Here is a 19712-nt window from a genome sequence, read left to right as displayed (position 1 = left end):
ATTTGTAATTAATTTTGATAAAATGTCGTTTGGGAACAACAAAAGCCAAATTCCAGTAACTGTTAAAAGAAAGGTTGAACTAACTAGGTGCCATCAAGCTGAAGTCAAAGTGACTGAAGGAGCTGATGATGGTGAAGTGGAACCAAGTATTGATATCAAAGCAGAACTGGAGAAAGACCAAGATTTGAAACCAATAATTGATTTTCTAAAAGCAAGTGTTTTGCGCCCTGCTTGGGAGAAGATGTCTAGCTTAAGCCCTGTGACAAAGAACTATTGGGCACAATGGGACCAGTTGAAGCTTGAAGATGGTATTCTTCTCTGGAGATGGGAAAGTGATGACTTGAGAAATAGTTATACCGAGAACGTTACGGGAAGTTGTGTTGTGTCAATCCCATGATAGTTTAACAGGAGGACATCTTGGAGTTAAGAAGACATTGAATCACCTATGACAGAGATTTTACTGGATGGGTATGAGGCAAGATGTAGAAAAATGGTGTAGGACATGCAGTACATGTTGTGCTAAAAGGGGACCCAAGCATAAGGGACGTGCTCCAATGAAGTTATATCAAGTTGGCACACCAATGGAAAGAGTAGCCATTGACATTGCTGGTCCTTTGCCTCAAACTCGTGCTGGAAACAAGTACATTTGTGTGGTGATGGATTATTTCACCAAATGGCCTGAGGCATATGCAATACCAATTAGTGATTTCTTCTTCTTCAGGTTTACTATGCCATACGAACTTCATTCAGATCAAGGCCGTAACTAGGAACCACCTGTGTTCCATGAATGCTGCAAGTTGTTTGGCGTATGAAAGATCAGGACAACACCACTTCACCCACAGTCCGATGGGATGGTAGAAAAGTACAATTGGACACTTGGACAGGAATCGGCAAAGTTTTGTGATAGCCGCCAAGATGACTGGGATGTTTTACTCCCTCCACTGTTTATGGCCTATAGAACAGCAGAGCATGAAGCCACTGGATACATTCCAGCAAAGCTGATGTTTGGTCGGGAACTTCGGTTGCCAGTGGATCTGATAACAGGACGCCCACCTTACGAAGAGTTGCCTGAAAATGTGTCAGAGTTTGTGAAAGTGTTATCTGAAAGAATGGATGATATTCACCATCAAGTGCGTTCAAACTTGAAAACGTCTGCTGATTCCATGAAGTTATCTTATCATAAGAGATTTACTGAAGTCAGCTTTGTACCAGGAGACAAGGTGTGGTTTTATAATCCCAGGAAGACCAAAGGGAAGTCTCCTAAGTTGTCATCTCCATTGGAAGGCCCATATGACATAGTGGATCGTCTCTCAGACGTGACTTTCTGAATAAAATGTGGTCGGCGAGGTAAGCCAAAGGTGGTCATGCCAACAGGCTTTGACGTTATCACAGTCCAAGACATTTCAGTTGGACTGAAGTGAACAACAGAACAGATGACGCTGCTGAAGACGTGTCACCTGAAAAAGCCACTGTCAAAGAAGAAACTCTTCCCGGTTTTGAGAAGGGAAACAGTGAAGCCCTTGATGAAGTTACTACCACTGATATGACTGTTACCGATAATAGGACATTTCCTGATGGAGCAGATGAATCCCACGTGAAGCAGAAGAGACAGAGACCAGTACAGAAGAAGATACGTCCCATAAAATTAAGACTTTATTGAATTTTAATTTTGTGTTTGTAAATTCTGTACATTTTATCAAGTTATTGATAATTATCTATTGGTTTAATGTACGTGGATATTGTTTGGGACGAACAATACTAAGGAAGGGTCAGTGTTACAACAGCAGAATTCACGTGACGCTGGTAACATGTAACAAGTATCTAGAAGGTTCGCGAAGGCTCGAGTGTTTGCCAGACGCCCTGTATTTTGTATATATAAGACCGGCAAGAAGTGACGATATAGAGAATTGCAAATAGAGGGATAGAGACAGATAATTGAATCAAGTGAGCGGTAGTGACCGTAAGTAAAGTGCGTGAATCGTTGTGAATTATAGCTTGTGTTTAAATTAAAGTAACCGTGGAAATTCTGTGTATTGAAAAGTTGTATTGATAAAGAATAAACTATTTTTATTTAAGAAAGAACTTGTATCGCTGAAGTTCAACGGAAAGAAATTTTACGGGAAATTAACAAACGAACAGAGACGTAACAGAATTTTCAAGCTGAATAGCCAGCAATACCCACATGAACAGGGGCTTTGCTCAGCTCTTTTAACCTTATAACAGTATTGGCTGTCACTCGCCTGTATCTGACAGTGCCGAGAGTGTTCAGCGGCATCCCATCTAGAACCTTGGACCCTGAAATCGCAGCCTAATACGTTACCCATTAGGCCAAACATGGCCCCACCCTCTTTAAATACGTGTCAGAAACATGTATTGTTCAAGCAAGCTTCTCTGCCTATCACTTCATCGAAACTTTTTTAACATAAGCAAATTTATAGTTGTAATTTTTTTTTTAAGTTACGAGAAAATTAATCATTTGCTATTAACTAATAATAATATAATTAAGTGAAAATAATAAGTGAATTAAACACCCGGACTATGTGCCGATTTTTTATACTTCCTTCAAAACATTTAAATTTTCCATAAAAGCAAGTTAATACTTTGTAACATTTTTTAACGCAAAGCTATACGACAGGCTATCTGCGCTCTGTTCACTGCGAGAATCGAGCCATTGATTTTAGCGTTGTTAGTCCATATATATTTACCGATGACCAACCAAGGGTCAATACCATTTAACATCTATCTTGTTTCAGGTTTCGATACTAGAAGAAATATTCGAAGTTTCATAAAATTCGTTAATGTGTGTATTTTAAAAACAAAGCTCGCACACCGTTACAAGAATAATCTTTAGCTTAGAGCACCAAAGATCAATAACAAATACGTTCGTATTTTATCACGTTTTCCATCTACCGGAAGCTACAAAGGGTACATCTAAGTTTGAGAAGAAAAACAACGGCTTCTAGGTAACAGTACAGACTCAGATATAGATGTGTGTTTTCAATCTGTGATGACTACTTCAATATACCAAAACACGCTAGGTTTATGTGAGTATCTGACTTTTTAGACGTGAGCTACCACTGTAAAGCATGTGGCTTATGTCAAACATTGTTTATAAATAAAAAAAAGTTTGACATAGCAATGAAAAGTACATATCAGGAGTGGAGATGATATCTCTATCTCTGTTCGGTAATTCCATAGTTTTCGAACACACCACAAGATTACGTACAAACATAACCGTTAGTACACTGCACCCCACGAAATCTGCGTTGTCATGGATAAAGTCTATTCAAATTGCATTTGTATTTTATAATGTTGGGGTAAGAGTTCTCAGTCACATAATACTTTTTAAAGCACAGTTAAAAGCTAACAGATTTTAAATATTTTGCAATAGTTTAAAAATTCCAACTATAATTATGCTAATTATGATATTTAGTTTATATATATATATATATATATATTTGTGGTTGAGTTTATCAATTTGGGAAAAGCTGATTGTCAGTACGCATAATACTTGCACTTATTTCCCAGAATGTACATGTACATATTATCTTACTAGTCGTTGCTTAGCAACCTGTTTTCTTCCTGATTGGGTAGCGAAGTAATGTATTTTTAGTTGTTTTTCTCCATTGAGCCTTGTGTCACGTAACACATTTTAATTTATTAAATAAAACGTTTTAGCGTTTATTGTTGAAGCGAATTATCAGCTAGTTATGTACTGAATAATTTGCAGCCTTAGCATAACTCGTCAATTGTTCGTGGCTTCTCTATATTCTTAAACAAATTAGTACATAGCCTCGTGCACAATTAACGTTGGCAACATCAGACACGCAAGTTACAGTCCAAATACACGTATCACTTAGAAAATTGATGCAAATTTTTAAATTTTTTATAGATCATGATGACTGAGAGCCTTTTTTTGAAATACAACTTTTGCCAAATACAAAAACTTAACCAAAGGTTCCATCTGGGAATTAAAACAAAACATAATTATATCAAACATATTAGATTGGTTATTTTTAAATGCTTACATTTCAAGTTCACTTCAACAAGTGATCCCAATTTTATCCCTAACTTTTATACGATTTCAACACTGATAAAATGGCTTTACAATATCAATGGGGAGTACTAAAATCCATTAAAAGAATCTAGAAAATGACTGTTTTGAGCTTGCTTTAATTCACAACGTTTATTGATTGTAATAAGACATACAAACGAATTGTTTTTGTGTCTACATGTTGTGAATAAAAATATGATATGTTTGAAATAAAAATGGAATGTTATTTTTTCTTTAAATAAGAGTTTCACATAAAACCTGAGATTAATCTCACAAAACATGAACCATTATTTTTACTTTGAACCTGAGGTTAGTGATTCTATACAAAGTCAATTAATTTCACTTTTTATACAATATTAGTGTCACAGGAAATCTGCTTTACTGTCATGGTACAAGGGAAATTAATCTCACTCTAAATATTAGTGTTACATTAATATAAGGACTAGAAATTTAACTTTAAATCTGAAGTGTCAAACAACCTAGTTCATTAATTACACTATAACTCTAAGTTACTATCACAGAAAATGGACTTTTAATTTATGCGAAAACATGAACTATTAATATTATTTTAAATCTAAAGTTCATTTCAGAATTAATTTCACCTAATTTTGAGGTTGTGTCACACAAAATGGACTGTAATTATTTTCCTAAATCTAAATACATGGAATATTAATGTTACCTTATATCTGAAGTGTCACATAACATGGATATCTTATTTTTTACTTAAAAATCTGAAGTTAGTGTCATAAAACATTGATCATTAACTTCAATTAATTTGAGGATATCATCACAATACATGGGCCTTAAATTGAATTCTAAATCAGAATTTAGTGTTCACTTAAAATGATCAATTTCATTTTAAAGCTGATGTTAGTGTCACAAAAGTGTAATATTAACTTGACTTCAAATCAGGCTCAATTTGTAAATTAATGAACATTATTAGTGGGTGAATGGGAGATATATATTAATCAAAATATAAAAGTGAGTATAAAATGTCTAAGTTAGGTGACTTATAGTTAATCTTGGACATGACATGTAAAATACAGCATTGTGCAATTATAATGATAACAATAAAAAAGATAAAAATAAACATTACCATCCAAAACAAACATAGGCAAATACATAATGGAAGACAAAGGTAGTGGATATAATGTATAAAATGGAAGTAAGATAACAATGTGATAATGAATAAATATGAAGGAATAAGCACCAATATTGCAATTAATATAAAGGTGGCAATGCATAAAAACAAGCAATAAACATGACAACAAACACCAGCATACCACAATAAAAAAGAACAACATAAATCAAGTTAGACAATAAATAATAATGTGCAATACAATTAAGATTTAACAATTAACACCAAAGTGGCAGTAAGCAACAATACAGAAAAGGTAACAATGATGCAATACATAACATTTAGGCACAAAAACAATGTTGCTTTGAATATAAATATGGTAAAAGAAGTACTTTAACAATAAAAACCACCAGACAATGCACACTAACTTGACAATCAGTATCAATTAGACAATAAATAATATTGAAACACTGAAATTATTGAAGCAATTAATAACAATAAAGAACAATGAGGTAATAAAAACTTGGAAAGAAATAATAATGTAATAGTAAAAGTGAATGAGCAATAAGTAGTTATATGATAGTAAAGGACAATGTAGTAATAAATAACAATGAAGCAATGAAAGGTAATGACATTTAAAATGGCAATGTAGCAATAAGTAACAATGGGGAAATAATCAATACTGTGATCAAAAAATAATGTGACAACACACATACCAATGTGGAAATAAACAACAATATGGAAAAAATCATCACATGTAAAAAATAAAACTGTAGCAATAAACACTGCAGTGGCTATAGTTAACAATGCACCAATAATTAATAGTGTGAATAAATACTTTTAAAATAAATAATAATGTGACAATAAATATGCATTTAGGAAAACAGAAGTAAAACAATTAAATTATTACATAAAACTGTGGTTTCTTGCAGTTATTGAAACACAGAAAAAAAGACACCAAAACTAGCAGTGTAAAATCATCGTATGAAAAGTTTGTGCCAAGTTAGAACACTAAACAATGTCTTTAATCACAATAACTATATTTTATATCCTTCTGATAATACTATGATTATAATAGCTTTTCTAAATATATTGTCAAATTAACATAATTTTCAGTCAAGAAATTACATTTTATTATTAATGAATTTGTTTACGAAATTAGCTAGAAATCTAAACTTGCACTCCATATTGTGATTTATTTTTGAATAATCATTAAAAACACCAATTACAAAATAATCCTTTAGATATGGTATGACACGTACTGTATTGAACTGTAGCAGTGTTTTCAGAGAAAACATACAAATGTATTGTTCACCAAGTACTTTAATCTATGTTATTACTCTTTTTGGATTTTTCGGTGCACAATTACCAACAATAATTTGGAGTGAGTGTCAATCATACATCAGCATCATTTGGATTGTATTTTCATTTATATAACTTTGTTCCTGCAGCAATCAAACTGAAGTTGGTGAAAGTTTTCAGGAGCTATATTTTATACATAAATGAATGAATAAAATTCAACGAATTCTTAAAACCTAATGAACTCAATTATTTTTAATAACTTAGTTTTACATCAAGAACAATTTAATTGTTGTATCATTGCAATTAAAGATTCAGCCTGTATATGAATGAAATTGGATAGTGCTGATCAACATGGACCTGTCAACTCACTCTTACAAGAACTTGCTGTTGTTTAATAACAAGCAAAACAAAACAAAATTTTATTTAAAATGTACAACCAAGGGAGCTCAGAAAATGACTGCAGTTATAACCTATGCTTAACAATGATTTTAACCTGGTCAACCTACTACAACTCTATTCCATACTTAGCTAGCAATAAAGTCAAGTGACAAATGTCACCAGACTAAGCACATATGTGTGTATATATTTCATATAATCAGAATATCTGAATGATTTTAATATTATAGAGCATGTACTGTGAAAAACAAACACAGTAACCTTAAATTTTCCTTTACTGCTCATATTGTTGGTTCTCACTAAAAGTTACTTTACTGAGGTTGATTTGTTAATCAAATAAGTAAAATGCAATATAATTTGTAAATTTGTAAAAAAAACCTAGTGCAGACCTCTATTATGAAAAATAACTTTTAGAAACAATTAAGAGCATGACATATTATTTCACGATTCATCATGCATGTTTTATGTACAAGTATTTCCCGATCAATAATGAATTGTGCATGCATATTAAGTCTTGTAATGTGCTTACGTCAATTTCGAATTTAAATGAGTCACTCTCTTATTATTTTACAAACATATTCTTTTTAATGGTTTACCAGTCAGATTTCATCTTTCTATGATAAAGTACAAATTGAACCATGTTTTCCAGTACAAGTATGTTGCTAAGACTTCAATTTACCACGATGATGTTTACAGTTTCCACTTACCATTGTACATATAGTCTGCTGAATAACAATGGATAATTCTGATAGTATGTTAGATGTTATCCAAACACCTAAAGTATTTTAAGTTATTAGTGATCAATAAAGGAATATTACATCAAAATCACCATTGATTCTATCTTAATGATAACAGTCTTAAGTAGCTATATTATCCTAAGAATATACAGTGTGTTGTATTAATAACTAAAATTGAAATTATTTGCTTAATACAGACACAACTTAGCTTATGTATGTAACTATTATTTTGAGTCAAGGTCAATATATTACGTAGCAAGTAATTTCAAAATCTGACATTTCTATCAAATCTTTTTTTTAATACCAACTGTTACTCTTAAGAGACACTGCTAACACTTAGTACATAGTATTATAATGAAACATAGCCTTACCTCATTTAGCTGAGAAATTATTTTATTAAATGCTGTTAACCACAGATCCTTTGGTTTTGACATGATTTCTCTATCAGTTCTAGTATCAGTCTCTATAAATGATAGCTGATTTATTACATCTTGCTCTTTTTTTTCTTCATGTTCCAGAGACACTTCATCTGGCTTCACAAGTTGGTCTTCAGTTCTTTCATAAAACTGTTCTGGAATGGAAGGTTGTTCAACAGAGCTCCACTGTTCCTGAGAAGGAGAATCACTTTCTTCAGTTTCAAATGATTGAATCTCTGGATCCCAAGAAAGCTGACATAAATTATGCATTACTTCCTGCCATTTCTCAGTACTATCTGCACTGTCTTGTTTGTAGGCATCCATACTGCCAGGAGTGTTGGAATCTTGTTGACAGTCTTTCTCAGATGATTCATACATGTCATTCAACATTTTCTGGTCAAACTTTTGTCGTTGCTCCATACTGCTTCTGATGCCTAAATCACTGTCAGGAGTGTTGGAATCTTGTTGACAGTCATTCTGAGATGATTCATACATATCATTTAACATTTTCTGGTCAAACTCTTCTTCTGGCTCCAAACTGCTTCTTATGTCTAAATCACTGTCGGGAGTGTTAGAATCTTGTTGACAGTTATTCTGAGATGGTTCATACATGTCATTTAACATTTTCTGATCAAACACTTTTTGTTGTTCCAAACTGCTTCTGATGTCTAAATCTTCAGGTAAACTCGGAGTTACTTCAATTACTTCTCCATCATACCTATTTTCACAGTCATGGTACATAAGTTGGTCATTTGTATCAAATGAAAAACTTTGATCACTCTCATATTCAAGGCTGTTACTGTAGCCAAACTTTCCACACCATTGTGTTACATAAGATGATCTGTTGAAAGAAACAGAACAAGAAATTAGTAAATTAATCTATGAGACATTTGTTTTCCTTTTTATTAGCTATATTTTTGTGCACCAGCAATACCAAGCGTGGGGGTGCCTATACCCAATTCTATTTTATTTTTCATCAGGATCTCTACCAGCCTACCCTCAAATTAAAATTCCTTTAGGCAGAATTAGAGTAAATTAATCTTTGAGACCTGAAGTAAAGTCAAATATATCTATTGAAAGAGTTTGACTTCCTGAGTCCAAAACTGTAATTATATCTCAAATCGGTCAAGAAATAACGGAGTTATGAGCTACAAGTTTGTATTTCAAAAACTCAGCCATTCTATGAGCTGCTATTGCTATGGCTAAAAATAAAAAAACAAGTTATAAGAAAAACTAAAAGCCTAAATAAGATGTATTCATACAAAAATAATATTTCCCATTTATTTTATCACACACATACTGTCTAGAACACCATTAACATATCCACAAGACATTGTTTCTAACTATATATATATGTATATGGTGGGACAAAAGTGAAAAATGTCACAAACTTCTTACACATTTACATTCAAAATTTAATTAAACAAGATTATTAGCAATGTCTATCAATACATATGGCATCAAAACAAAACATATAATTCACATTTTAATATTAGATAAGTTTTAATTTCTTACTTTCACAAGAAAATATTTAAACAAATTCTCAATCTTCACTTCTCTGTGTCATGTGACACTTCTTCACTCTGAATTGCCCACTTTAGAATTCCTTTCTACCCTGATATGATCTTCTGAATTTGGCTCAAGTTACATACTTATATTACAAATACTGCTTAATCACAAGTAAATATATAGCCTCCAACCTTCTTGTTTAACTGAGATATAAACCGAAAAGTCAAACTTACATGTCGCACCCTTTTATCACATCCTGTACTTCTAAAAAATGTCAATAATTTTCTATGAAATTTGCTGTTGGATTATGTATAACCCATAGAAAGAGAATATATTAGTTTACTGAATTTCCTATAAAGCTGGCTTGTTGTGAAGATAATTTTTGAATTATTCAGCCTACAGTTTCATTGTTTGCTATCATCGAGACCACCTTGGCCAGTTAATGGAATTATTTTTACCCACTTATAATTAAACTGACTTTCTAACTAAACTGTAACAGTTTTAGAACACTGTATTTCTTGTATATGTTAATGTTTTGTGTTCTAAGTTATATAATTGAAATAAATAAAAATTACCTTATGTACCAACAACCTTACAAAAGTTAACATTTTCCTTACCTGAAAATACATTTCCAATAGATAATTAATTATCTCTCTGCACACAATAGCTATTCCTCATGCACCTGCCTTTTAGATTTTGCTCATGGCACTAGCCTCGAGCTATCTCCCACCTAAGACATGTTTTAACATGAACTATGCTAGTGTGTGATGTAATTATCACGAGAAAATAGCCTTCTACCAATAAGAGGTTGACACATACTCCATACCCAGTAAATACCCATAAGCACTTGCATTTGATATTAACTTCATTCTTAGATGAGGCAAGAATGATGTCCACCAGTAGTGGAGAGGAAGGGTGAGATGATATGAAGAGAGGTAGGTATCTATTGGAAATTATTTTCAGGGAACGAAAATGTTAACTTCTGAAACGATATCTTTACACAGTAACTAAAAACCCATATTGATGTGGTGAAAAGGCCCATGCAATTGAAAAAACCCAAATGAGTTCTTTCCAGGGAATTCAACTGAAGGGAAGCCCATGGAATGTGACACTCTACAGTGGGAGTTTACTAGAGGGGCAACACTTGTGGGATATTGCATCTATCTCATGCAGGGTATACTCCCAAATAAGAGTATGAAAGGGATGTGTGGAAAAGTGCATGACCAACCAAGCATTTGCAAACAACTGGTTGGTTGAACATGTGATGTAGATTGGCTAGGGCAAAGATCAGACCATACAGTTAGGTATGTGTTCTGTTGTATCATTTACTCACCATGCATTACAGGATTAGGGACGAAGGTCTCTTCCTGTTATAGAAGGAGAACACTTTTCGCCATCTGGCTGGCTAAACCACTGGGAAATTAACATGTTGTATAATAGGAGTGACCTGCACTACACTGACATGGACACCCCTGCACTACTTCCTACTGCATTGTGCTGCCACTCAGACTCTTTCTGGAGGAAGTGCATAGCTGGTGAGGAACTTTCCAAGTTGACCATCCAAGCAGCTAGGAACCAGTAAGTAGCAAAGGTCTCCCATGCTCCACTCAACAATCCAAAAGGAAAGAATTCACATTGAGGACAGATGCCAAGATCTGATTGTACATAATCACCTCAAAGGTCTTTTACTGGAAAAAGTGCAATGGGAAACCTAATTTCAAAAGCTGGCATGGAAGTGGATATACACTCTCCCTGGTGCTGCATTTTTCCATGATAGTCCATGGAAGGTACAGTGTGAAATGGACAATGACCACTGTAGTCTTGAGGTCTTGAGGAAAACCCCATCTCAACAGTGGGCACATTTGGAGCCACGAGGGATGGGTTTAATAATTTCAATTACCCCTGAATCGATGCAGAGTTAGGGAAGTAAGTATACACTGTAAGGTAATGCTCACCACTGGGTGTGTTTCAAGAAGCAAATTGTGTAAGTTTAGAAACTGGTAAGGAAGTAAAAGAGGCACTTATCCATCAGATGGTAAGTAGACTGGAGAGTGACAAATGGAGGTAGGTAATATCTTGACAGAGACAAAACTACTATATGATTGAGGTAATTGGAGATGAAGGTGTTGGGCATAGTCCACATTCCAGCCTGGAAGATCTCATCCATAGGTCGTCAAAAGTGAAAGGTCAAGTGGCAGATTTGAAGTAATGAGACATCATACAGTCTGTGAGTAGCTTCATCCAGTGAAAAACATGCAATCTGGAAGAGTTGAGAAATCCACCTGGTAAGCATAAAGGATGAGAGATCCCTGGTAGAAGAGAGGTCCCATGGCAAGAAGAAAGGAAGGTAAGAACCCTGAAATGTATCTGTGCATGCCAAGTAACACCTAACTCATTGAACTGGACACAAAAGATGATTACAATTCAGTACAATCTTAGAGAGCTGGGAAATCAATGAAAGAGAAATGAGAAAGAGAGAAGTAATGATCTCCCTCCAAAGCTGCCCATGTCATAAGTAGAAACAAGTAGTCAAGTGACAAGGTCAAGAAAGATCTGTGAAATAAAGTATGAGAGGCATGCAAGGCATAAAAATCAGATCTGCAATGACTACAAGCAAGAAGGAGAATGAAACATGTTTTGAGAGAGGTGGTATAATGAGTAAGTGGCCATGGTTCAAACACAGCCTGGATAAGACAGTACAGAACCACATTAAGGTTGCAGTCAGGCAAATGAATCAGATGATGAGGATAATGAATGAGGAAGAACCAGAACAAGGTGGAAAGAATGGGGGAGGAAAAAAGAGAACCATAGCAAAAAAGTCAAAAAGTAGTCCACAAGGCCACCTGATGTCCTGCTATCGTAGAAACCAACAATCCATGGTCAAACAACTAGTTAAAGAAGGCCTAAAGGTGGGCAATGGTAGGGTGGCCTGGTGGGATAAAGGGGTGAATGGACCAACAGTGTAAAACACACCACTTTCATTGATAGAGAGAGAGAAGAAAGATGACAAACAGGATAGAAGAAGGGCTATATATTCAGAAAAACCTGACTGAAAAGCAAGAGACCAGACAGAACCCACATGTAAAAACAAAGGGATGACACTTCCTGGTGAAAGTTGTAGCTAAGTGTACACATACAGAAAGTTACGAGAACAGTTCTGGCTGAGACCATCCACACAGAGATACTTGGGACCAGAAGAGGGAAAGTTTGGTATTGAGAAGAGTGGCAAAGGCATCGATCATTGGTATGCCCAAATGGGAACAGATCTAATGAAAGACCAGAGGATAAACCAACTAATCTGTTAGAAGAATCCTGTCCGGTCAAAAGAGAGATGATCTGTCACTAAGTTCAAAACCCCTGTGACATGGCAGGCAGGTAAACAAACATGATACGAGTAAATCCAAAACATGAAAGTTAATGTGCAGAAGCAATGGTTACTGGGGTGTGTCCCACCCAGATATGGGAAATAACAGTACAATTGCCTAGTGAATCATGACCAAGCCTGATGGGTGGCTAAGAGTTCCAGAACACTAATGTGGAAAGTTTGCTTCATGAGATCAAACCCCTGAGGCCATGGAGTCATCCAGAAATGCATCACACCTTGTAAGAGATGTGTCATTGAAGAGATGGAGATACAGACATGGAGTGGTAGTGGAAGGCTAACTGTAGAATTTGCATGATCCAACCACCAAGACAGATCCTCAAGAAAAGAAAATGGCAACATACAAAAGTGAGCAAAGAATTGTGGGAGATATTTCACTGGTCAGTCAAAGTTCAATGAAGAAGCCTCATGAGAGCATAGTATAAAAGGACAAGATGTTTCAGAGACACGAGAATTCCCTCCAAAAAAGACAGAAGAACCTCATGTTCAGGAACTATAGAAAAGGCAAGAGTCAAGGTGATTAAATGCTCCAGGTCTCCCTGATGAATGGAGGGAAGTTGAGCCAGAGAGAACTGTAAAAGACTCCAAGGTGGACCATATATTGGGTACGAGTGAGGAACAACATTGAAGTTGACCAGCCAACCCAGATGAGTAGCTTCTTGGAGGAGATTGATGTGGCCAAGAAAAAGGCCTCCTGAAAAGAAGCAAGGATAAGCCAGTCACCCACGTAATAATGGAAATGAAGTCCAAGACTATGGAAACGACAAGCAAATTCTCTCATGACTAGGTAGAATATGTAAGGAGACAAAACGATGTTGAAAAGAGAAAGCTTGAAACTGGTACACCTGATCCTGAGGAATGAATTGAAGAAAATATTGTACGGACTAGAGAGTTGGAACACATAGAAAGGCATCTGAGACATCGACCTTAGTCATTCATAGTCCAGGGAAAAAAGATGAATGGAAAGGAAGAATCCTCTTCATCTTGAACTGTGGAACCACTAGATAAAGGTTGAAAGAAGAAATGTCAATGATGGGAAGAGTATGATATACAAGAAGGTCCCTACAACAGAGAAACCAAGAAAGCAGGGGCAAAACAGAAGATGAAATCCTGTTCAAGGTACTGAAATGTACGAACTATAAATCTCCTGAAAAACTATCAGGATCACGGTGTAGGGCTTCAGAGAGGAGATGAAGAGAGGTAAGAAAAAAAGGCAAAGATGTGAAAATTGACCATTAAAGAGAGTTATTGCAGATAGGGGTCTGCCCTTTAAGAGGGAGAAAGGGACACCAGGGATTGAGAATCCAAGAATAGAAAAGGAGAACAGCCATAAGCTGTGCAAAGGAATCCTGGAATCAAGGAAGATAAGGCATTTGAGAGCATGAATGAGGCTAATTCAGAAACATGTCACCATGTACATGTATGTCTGGAAAAGGAAGGAAAAACAAATAATCCTCAGCCTGAGAGGCATGTAGTATGCAACAGGAAGAATCAAAAGACATATGTGAAAGAGTAAGTTTTGAGCAAACCTGAGAAATCAAATCCACAAAGATATTTGGACAAAGAAAATTGTCCTCTACAGGTAAAGAGAATACTAGTGCAAGCCCAGGAGGTAGAAAGAGCCACTCAAAGTTGGGCTTAGAAAGGGGGAATGCACTTCTGATGTAGGACAGAGAAATGAGACAATGAAGACTAAACGAACCCATGACACATTGACAATGGTATTAATATTATCCACAATCAAGTAGCTTCTAGTGGCCATATACTAAGCAGGGCCAGTGTGAGTAGTATCACCAGAACCTTAATAAAGAGTAGTATTCACCATCACACGAGAATGCATTGTTATTAAAGGAATTCTCAAGATCAAATTTTTTTTTGTACACAATAACTGAAAGGTGATGTAGGTTGAAGTAAAATATAATAAAATGGATGGATGTTAACAATGGAATACAGGTAACACAAACCTCACTACACTGAACAATGTTTACATTTCAATGAATGCATCCATTCACCAACAATACATAGTATATTTATAAGGTCTATTCAGTGTTGTTAAAACAAGAAAAGTATATTACAGAATACAACAAATTCTATCATGTAAGTTTTACTAAGTAATTTTCAAGCAAAAAGAAATACAAGATAATGTTAGTAAGTTTGAGTTTAGCAACTAGGGGATTGTTTACTCTATTTTGTAATAGAGAAGTGTTGAAAGTACTTTTTTTTAGTATCTTTTTAAGAATGGGGAAAAAATCTCAAAAATTGTTCAAAATATGGGCTATCTTATGATATAACAAAAATATTTTTGTACAGATACATATAGATTCAAACTAACTAATTCCCAGACTAAATGAAAAAAAAGAACAAAAAGTTTTGATAACAAAAATTGAAAACATTCACAACGACATTGTAGGCCTAGTTTAACTAATGGTTATGAAAATATTACACACACACACAAAAATTAAAAATAAGACTGCTCGTAAATTTTGATTTAAAATTAAAGCAGTTGATTCACATTTAATTAGAGGATTTGTAAAGAGACAGTCTACACAAAGTGTTTATATAAAATCAAGCACCAACATATTCTTACCCAGTGTTTGAGCATGGTGATTTCTATTTATCATTCTGTCCTGCTTCAAGTTCTAACTATGAGACTTAAGCCTATAGTGATACATATTAAAGCAAAGCTTCTCTGTATTTAAATTGTACAAGGCAAACAACACATAAAAAAGATTGCAAAATTTAAAAAACATGTGAATTACAAACATTATTTTGATTATGCATTACCTTTCTCTTTCGAGATATTTTTCTGGAGGTCTGCTATTATAATACATTAATTCTGAGTCTGAGTCACTTTCTTTCATCCAAGCATCACCATCTTTTGGATGATAAACTTTATCATCATAAATCTTTTCATTACAGTGATCAAGCTCAAAAGAAGTGTCCTGATCCACTAATAATTCATCATACTGGAAAGTTCTATTGCTTAGATTTGAAGCACCACCAAAATGTGAAGCTAAATACTTAGGGTAGTCCACAGAGGCACTTGGGTGTTGGTTGGCAGAATATCCTACATCACTAGTGTAGTCACTGTCCTCTGATACACAAGCTGAAAAGAAACATTCAATAAAATTTTCAGTAGGATATCATCCATCACTAGTGTAGTCACTGTCCTCTGATACATAAGCTGAAAAGGGTTTATGAAAGGGTTAATGCTAACACAAAGCTTAATAATCCCTTCTGGACCAGAGGGGTTTAATTATATCCATTGACTTTCTTTTTCTTAAAGTCAAATACTTATACAAATTGTATGAAACTTAGTACACTTACTAAAGAGCATTTACTTTTGGCTTTAAAAAATTGTTTTAATTTTAGTTTTCCTCTCAATTTTTATATTGTGAACTTTCTAAAATTTTGTTGTGGGACACTATTCTTAAAAAACATTAAAAACACTTCTTTTCATCATAGAATCTCAATTTTTATGTTGAGGATCAAAATGTTGTATTTTATATACATATACTTGATTGATATTCATTAATATATTTCTTTCGATTCTATATTTTGCCAATTGGAGTAATTACCAACTCAGCCATGCATCATAAAAAACACAGTAAAAACTTACAGAGATTTATTTATGACTTACCACAACTTTTCACAATGGCTTCAGCATTACCTTTGTTAGGATATGTATCATGATTTGGCCTAAAAATACTTTTGGTTGGAATCAATTTATAGCCAATTAATATACTTTCTTTCAATAAATAATAAGTTACTTCATTTATGTAAATTGTTGGAAGAAGATACACTTAACAATACTATTTAATAAATAAGAATTTGAGTTATCAGAATAGTTTTTGTCACCTACAGCACTCGCTAAACTTAACTAAGCTTGCTGATACTTGCTAGAGAAGTAAATTACATAGACTTAAAACAGGTATAAAAAAAACTTAGTAACGAAAGAGATATCTATATAAACAAACTACAGAAAATTCCCAGATCTGGTTTTTGTTACCAAATCTTTTAAATTTCTCATTAGATTCCATTACTTTTGTCTGCAGAAGCTTTGGCTAGCCACTTTTCCAAGAAACCATAAAATACTGCTCATATCATTTAATTTCCTCTAAAGTGGTATAAAGTTTTGCTGTGACATCATAAAAAGGACTGCAATAATAAAACCTCAAACATGGAAAACCACTAAGAAACAAAACACGGATAATTATATTCTCAAAAGATGATAGTTACTTAGTAAATATAAACCTATGCTTTGGGATGAGCAGAAATTTTTAAAAGTGATGAGGTTGTTAATAGTTTCATTTTAAGTTTACTTACTGATTAAGTATTATTTTATTACAAATTACAGCTTTTGTAGGAGGGAAGGTTTGTTTTTAGAACAGGTACTATGTTTTGATCACTGGTGCAATCATTCTCAAGAACACAAATTTACCGTTAAAACTTGTGTACTTGAGAATTATTGCACCAGTGATCAAAATGTCACACATGTTCTAAAAACATGTTCTTCCTTACTGTAAAAACTGTAACTTGTAATAAAATTATAAGTGTGTTGTTTATAGCGAGACTCCTGAGCTGTGCAGAAATTAAAGTTTCAAATTATTTTAATTTTTCCTTGGGAATTACACTAAATAAATGTGAAAAATTACAAAATATCAACTTTAAAAGATTTTTGAGTTAAAATTGTTCAATAAAGCTAGTTTATTTTATTTTTATATAAATTTGTGAACTCTGATACACAGATGTGCACACAACATCTGAAAGGTGCTCTGCAGTCTTGTTAGGGTTAAGTGCTTAATGGTTCATTCACTTTTTTATAGTTTATTCACTTTTATGCAATTTTTACTAATAGTTTAATGGTTGATTCAATGTTTTCAAAAGATTTACTTTTGATCTAATATTCTTTAAAGGTTTACTACTTGAACAAATGTTTATTACTGGATTTATGGCTTTCAATATTTCTAATATTTACTAGTTGATTTTATATTTACTGTATTATATATATATATTGTTGATTTATCATTTAAAATAGTTTACTGCTTGGTTCAATAATTATCAATGATCTAATGATAGATTTATCATTTATGAAAGGTTTACTGATTGATCTAATGTTTACTAGTGCACTGATGGATGGAAGAATAATGGTGGTCAAGTAAATAGATATAAATGAATCAGTTTATTAGTTAATTAGTATTGGTTTACTTACAATTAAGCTGATGAGGCTGGTGTTCTCTGACTGCTTCAAGCTTGAAAAGATAGAAAAATTATAGTCTTAAACAGAACTGATAAACACATAGAAAAAATGTTTTGATGAAGCAATATCTCATTGTTTTTACATCAGTGAAGATGACAACCTTGGAACTATACTAAAACACCAAAGTTATAATTTTCCTATACTGAAAATGTATTTCTTTACTTACCTCCACTCACAAGATTAGCTATTCTCGTTCAGTACTGCCCTCTATATGCAAACTTTTCATAATGTATGCCACAAGCCTTGAGCACCTCTCTCTGTTGGAAATATCATGTTCCATCATGACTCTCATGTAAATCATCACTCATCATCTCTTAACCCATTAACTGCGGATGACGGATATTTCCGTCATTGAAGTTTTATGGCTCAGCTGCGAATGACGGAAATATCCGTCAGTCGCACATATATAACTATAACTCTATGCGAATGACAATAATTACCATTTTATTGTGATTGATGGCAACTCAGTTTTATCTGTGAGTCAGAAAACAGCAACTGAGCAGCTCCTACAGCAGTTAATGGGTTAACCAATAGTAACCTGACCTGCTCAAGTGATGCATGTGACTCCCTCTACACTCCTCTACTGAACCTTCACTTCGAAGTTTGGCAGAAGGCACAAGATTAGCTAGAATCCCACATTGAAAAGGAGAAAGGACCAGTGTGAGGGAACAAAAAAAAGCACCCCGAAAGAATCCTAAAGATACCTCTGAACCTGAGAGATAAAGATCTAAAGATCAAAGAGGGGAACTGCATTACTTCTGAACCAGGTATACTCTTTGCCTTTGTGGAGTGTGTGACATGCACAAAGGTAGATATGTAAGATGTAGAGTGGCTAGGGCACATTGGACTATATTCAGTAAGTCAACTACATCCAAAACCTCCCCACTGACATCCACACAGGGGTAAGATAAGGATCATACAGTCTTCACCTCAAACTCAAAAATTGGGGTTTTAAGACCTACACCAATATCTGGATAAGCTACGGTGACAGGATGTCCATCAAATGGAATCAACTTCCCCAACAATGGCACAGACCAGTACCATCCAAAGACAATAACATACCCACCAGAAGAACAAGAGATAGTCCAGGAGAGTACTGGAACCAGCCCACTAACTATACAGTGATGAAAGACAGATGGAGCAACTGAGGGAGGAAGAGAGACAACCTGCCTCCATGGGAGGACTTATGTTGATTGGTTCACTCTATAATCGAAAACCTCAATGCTGGGAACTGACATCCATGTGAAGGTAGGATGAGGACACCCAATTGAAGGGTGAACTGCAAGTGTGATGGTTCAACTCCAGTGTGAAAGTAAAGTGGATCAGGAGGCCATGTCATCCCATAAGGGGATGGCTCAGCTCCAGCTGATGTGTAAAAAGAAGCAAGAGGCAACATCATCTCGCAAGGCGACAGCTCCACTCCCTTTGTGTTGTAAATAGTAGCAGGAGGCCATGTCAACCTAGAAGGCGACAGCTCAACTCCTGTGAGTATAATAGGGATAAGGAAGACACATCAACCAGAAGGTGATGACTCAAATCCATTGATTGTGTAAGTGGTAGTGGGAGGCCATGTCATCC

General features: G+C 34.5%; 1 protein-coding gene across 1 annotated transcript in view; it reads right to left on the bottom strand.

Annotated features, from left to right (window-relative positions):
* LOC106464147 (phorbol ester/diacylglycerol-binding protein unc-13-like) overlaps window positions 1–19712 on the bottom strand; it is an 88933-nt gene that overhangs the window by 10996 nt on the left and 58225 nt on the right. The window contains exons 8-10 of the mRNA XM_022391827.1: window positions 18087–18126; window positions 15659–15980; window positions 7939–8824 (exon numbers count right to left, since the gene is read on the bottom strand). Coding sequence (XP_022247535.1) covers window positions 7939–8824; window positions 15659–15980; window positions 18087–18126 — 1248 coding nt within the window. The remainder of the gene's footprint in view (window positions 1–7938; window positions 8825–15658; window positions 15981–18086; window positions 18127–19712) is intronic.

The sequence above is a fragment of the Limulus polyphemus genome, unplaced genomic scaffold (genome assembly GCF_000517525.1).
Source record: "Limulus polyphemus unplaced genomic scaffold, Limulus_polyphemus-2.1.2 Scaffold1570, whole genome shotgun sequence".
NCBI classification, from domain to species: domain Eukaryota; kingdom Metazoa; phylum Arthropoda; class Merostomata; order Xiphosura; family Limulidae; genus Limulus; species Limulus polyphemus.
Note: the sequence above shows the minus strand (reverse complement) of the source record. Positions and strands in the feature narration are given on the sequence as shown.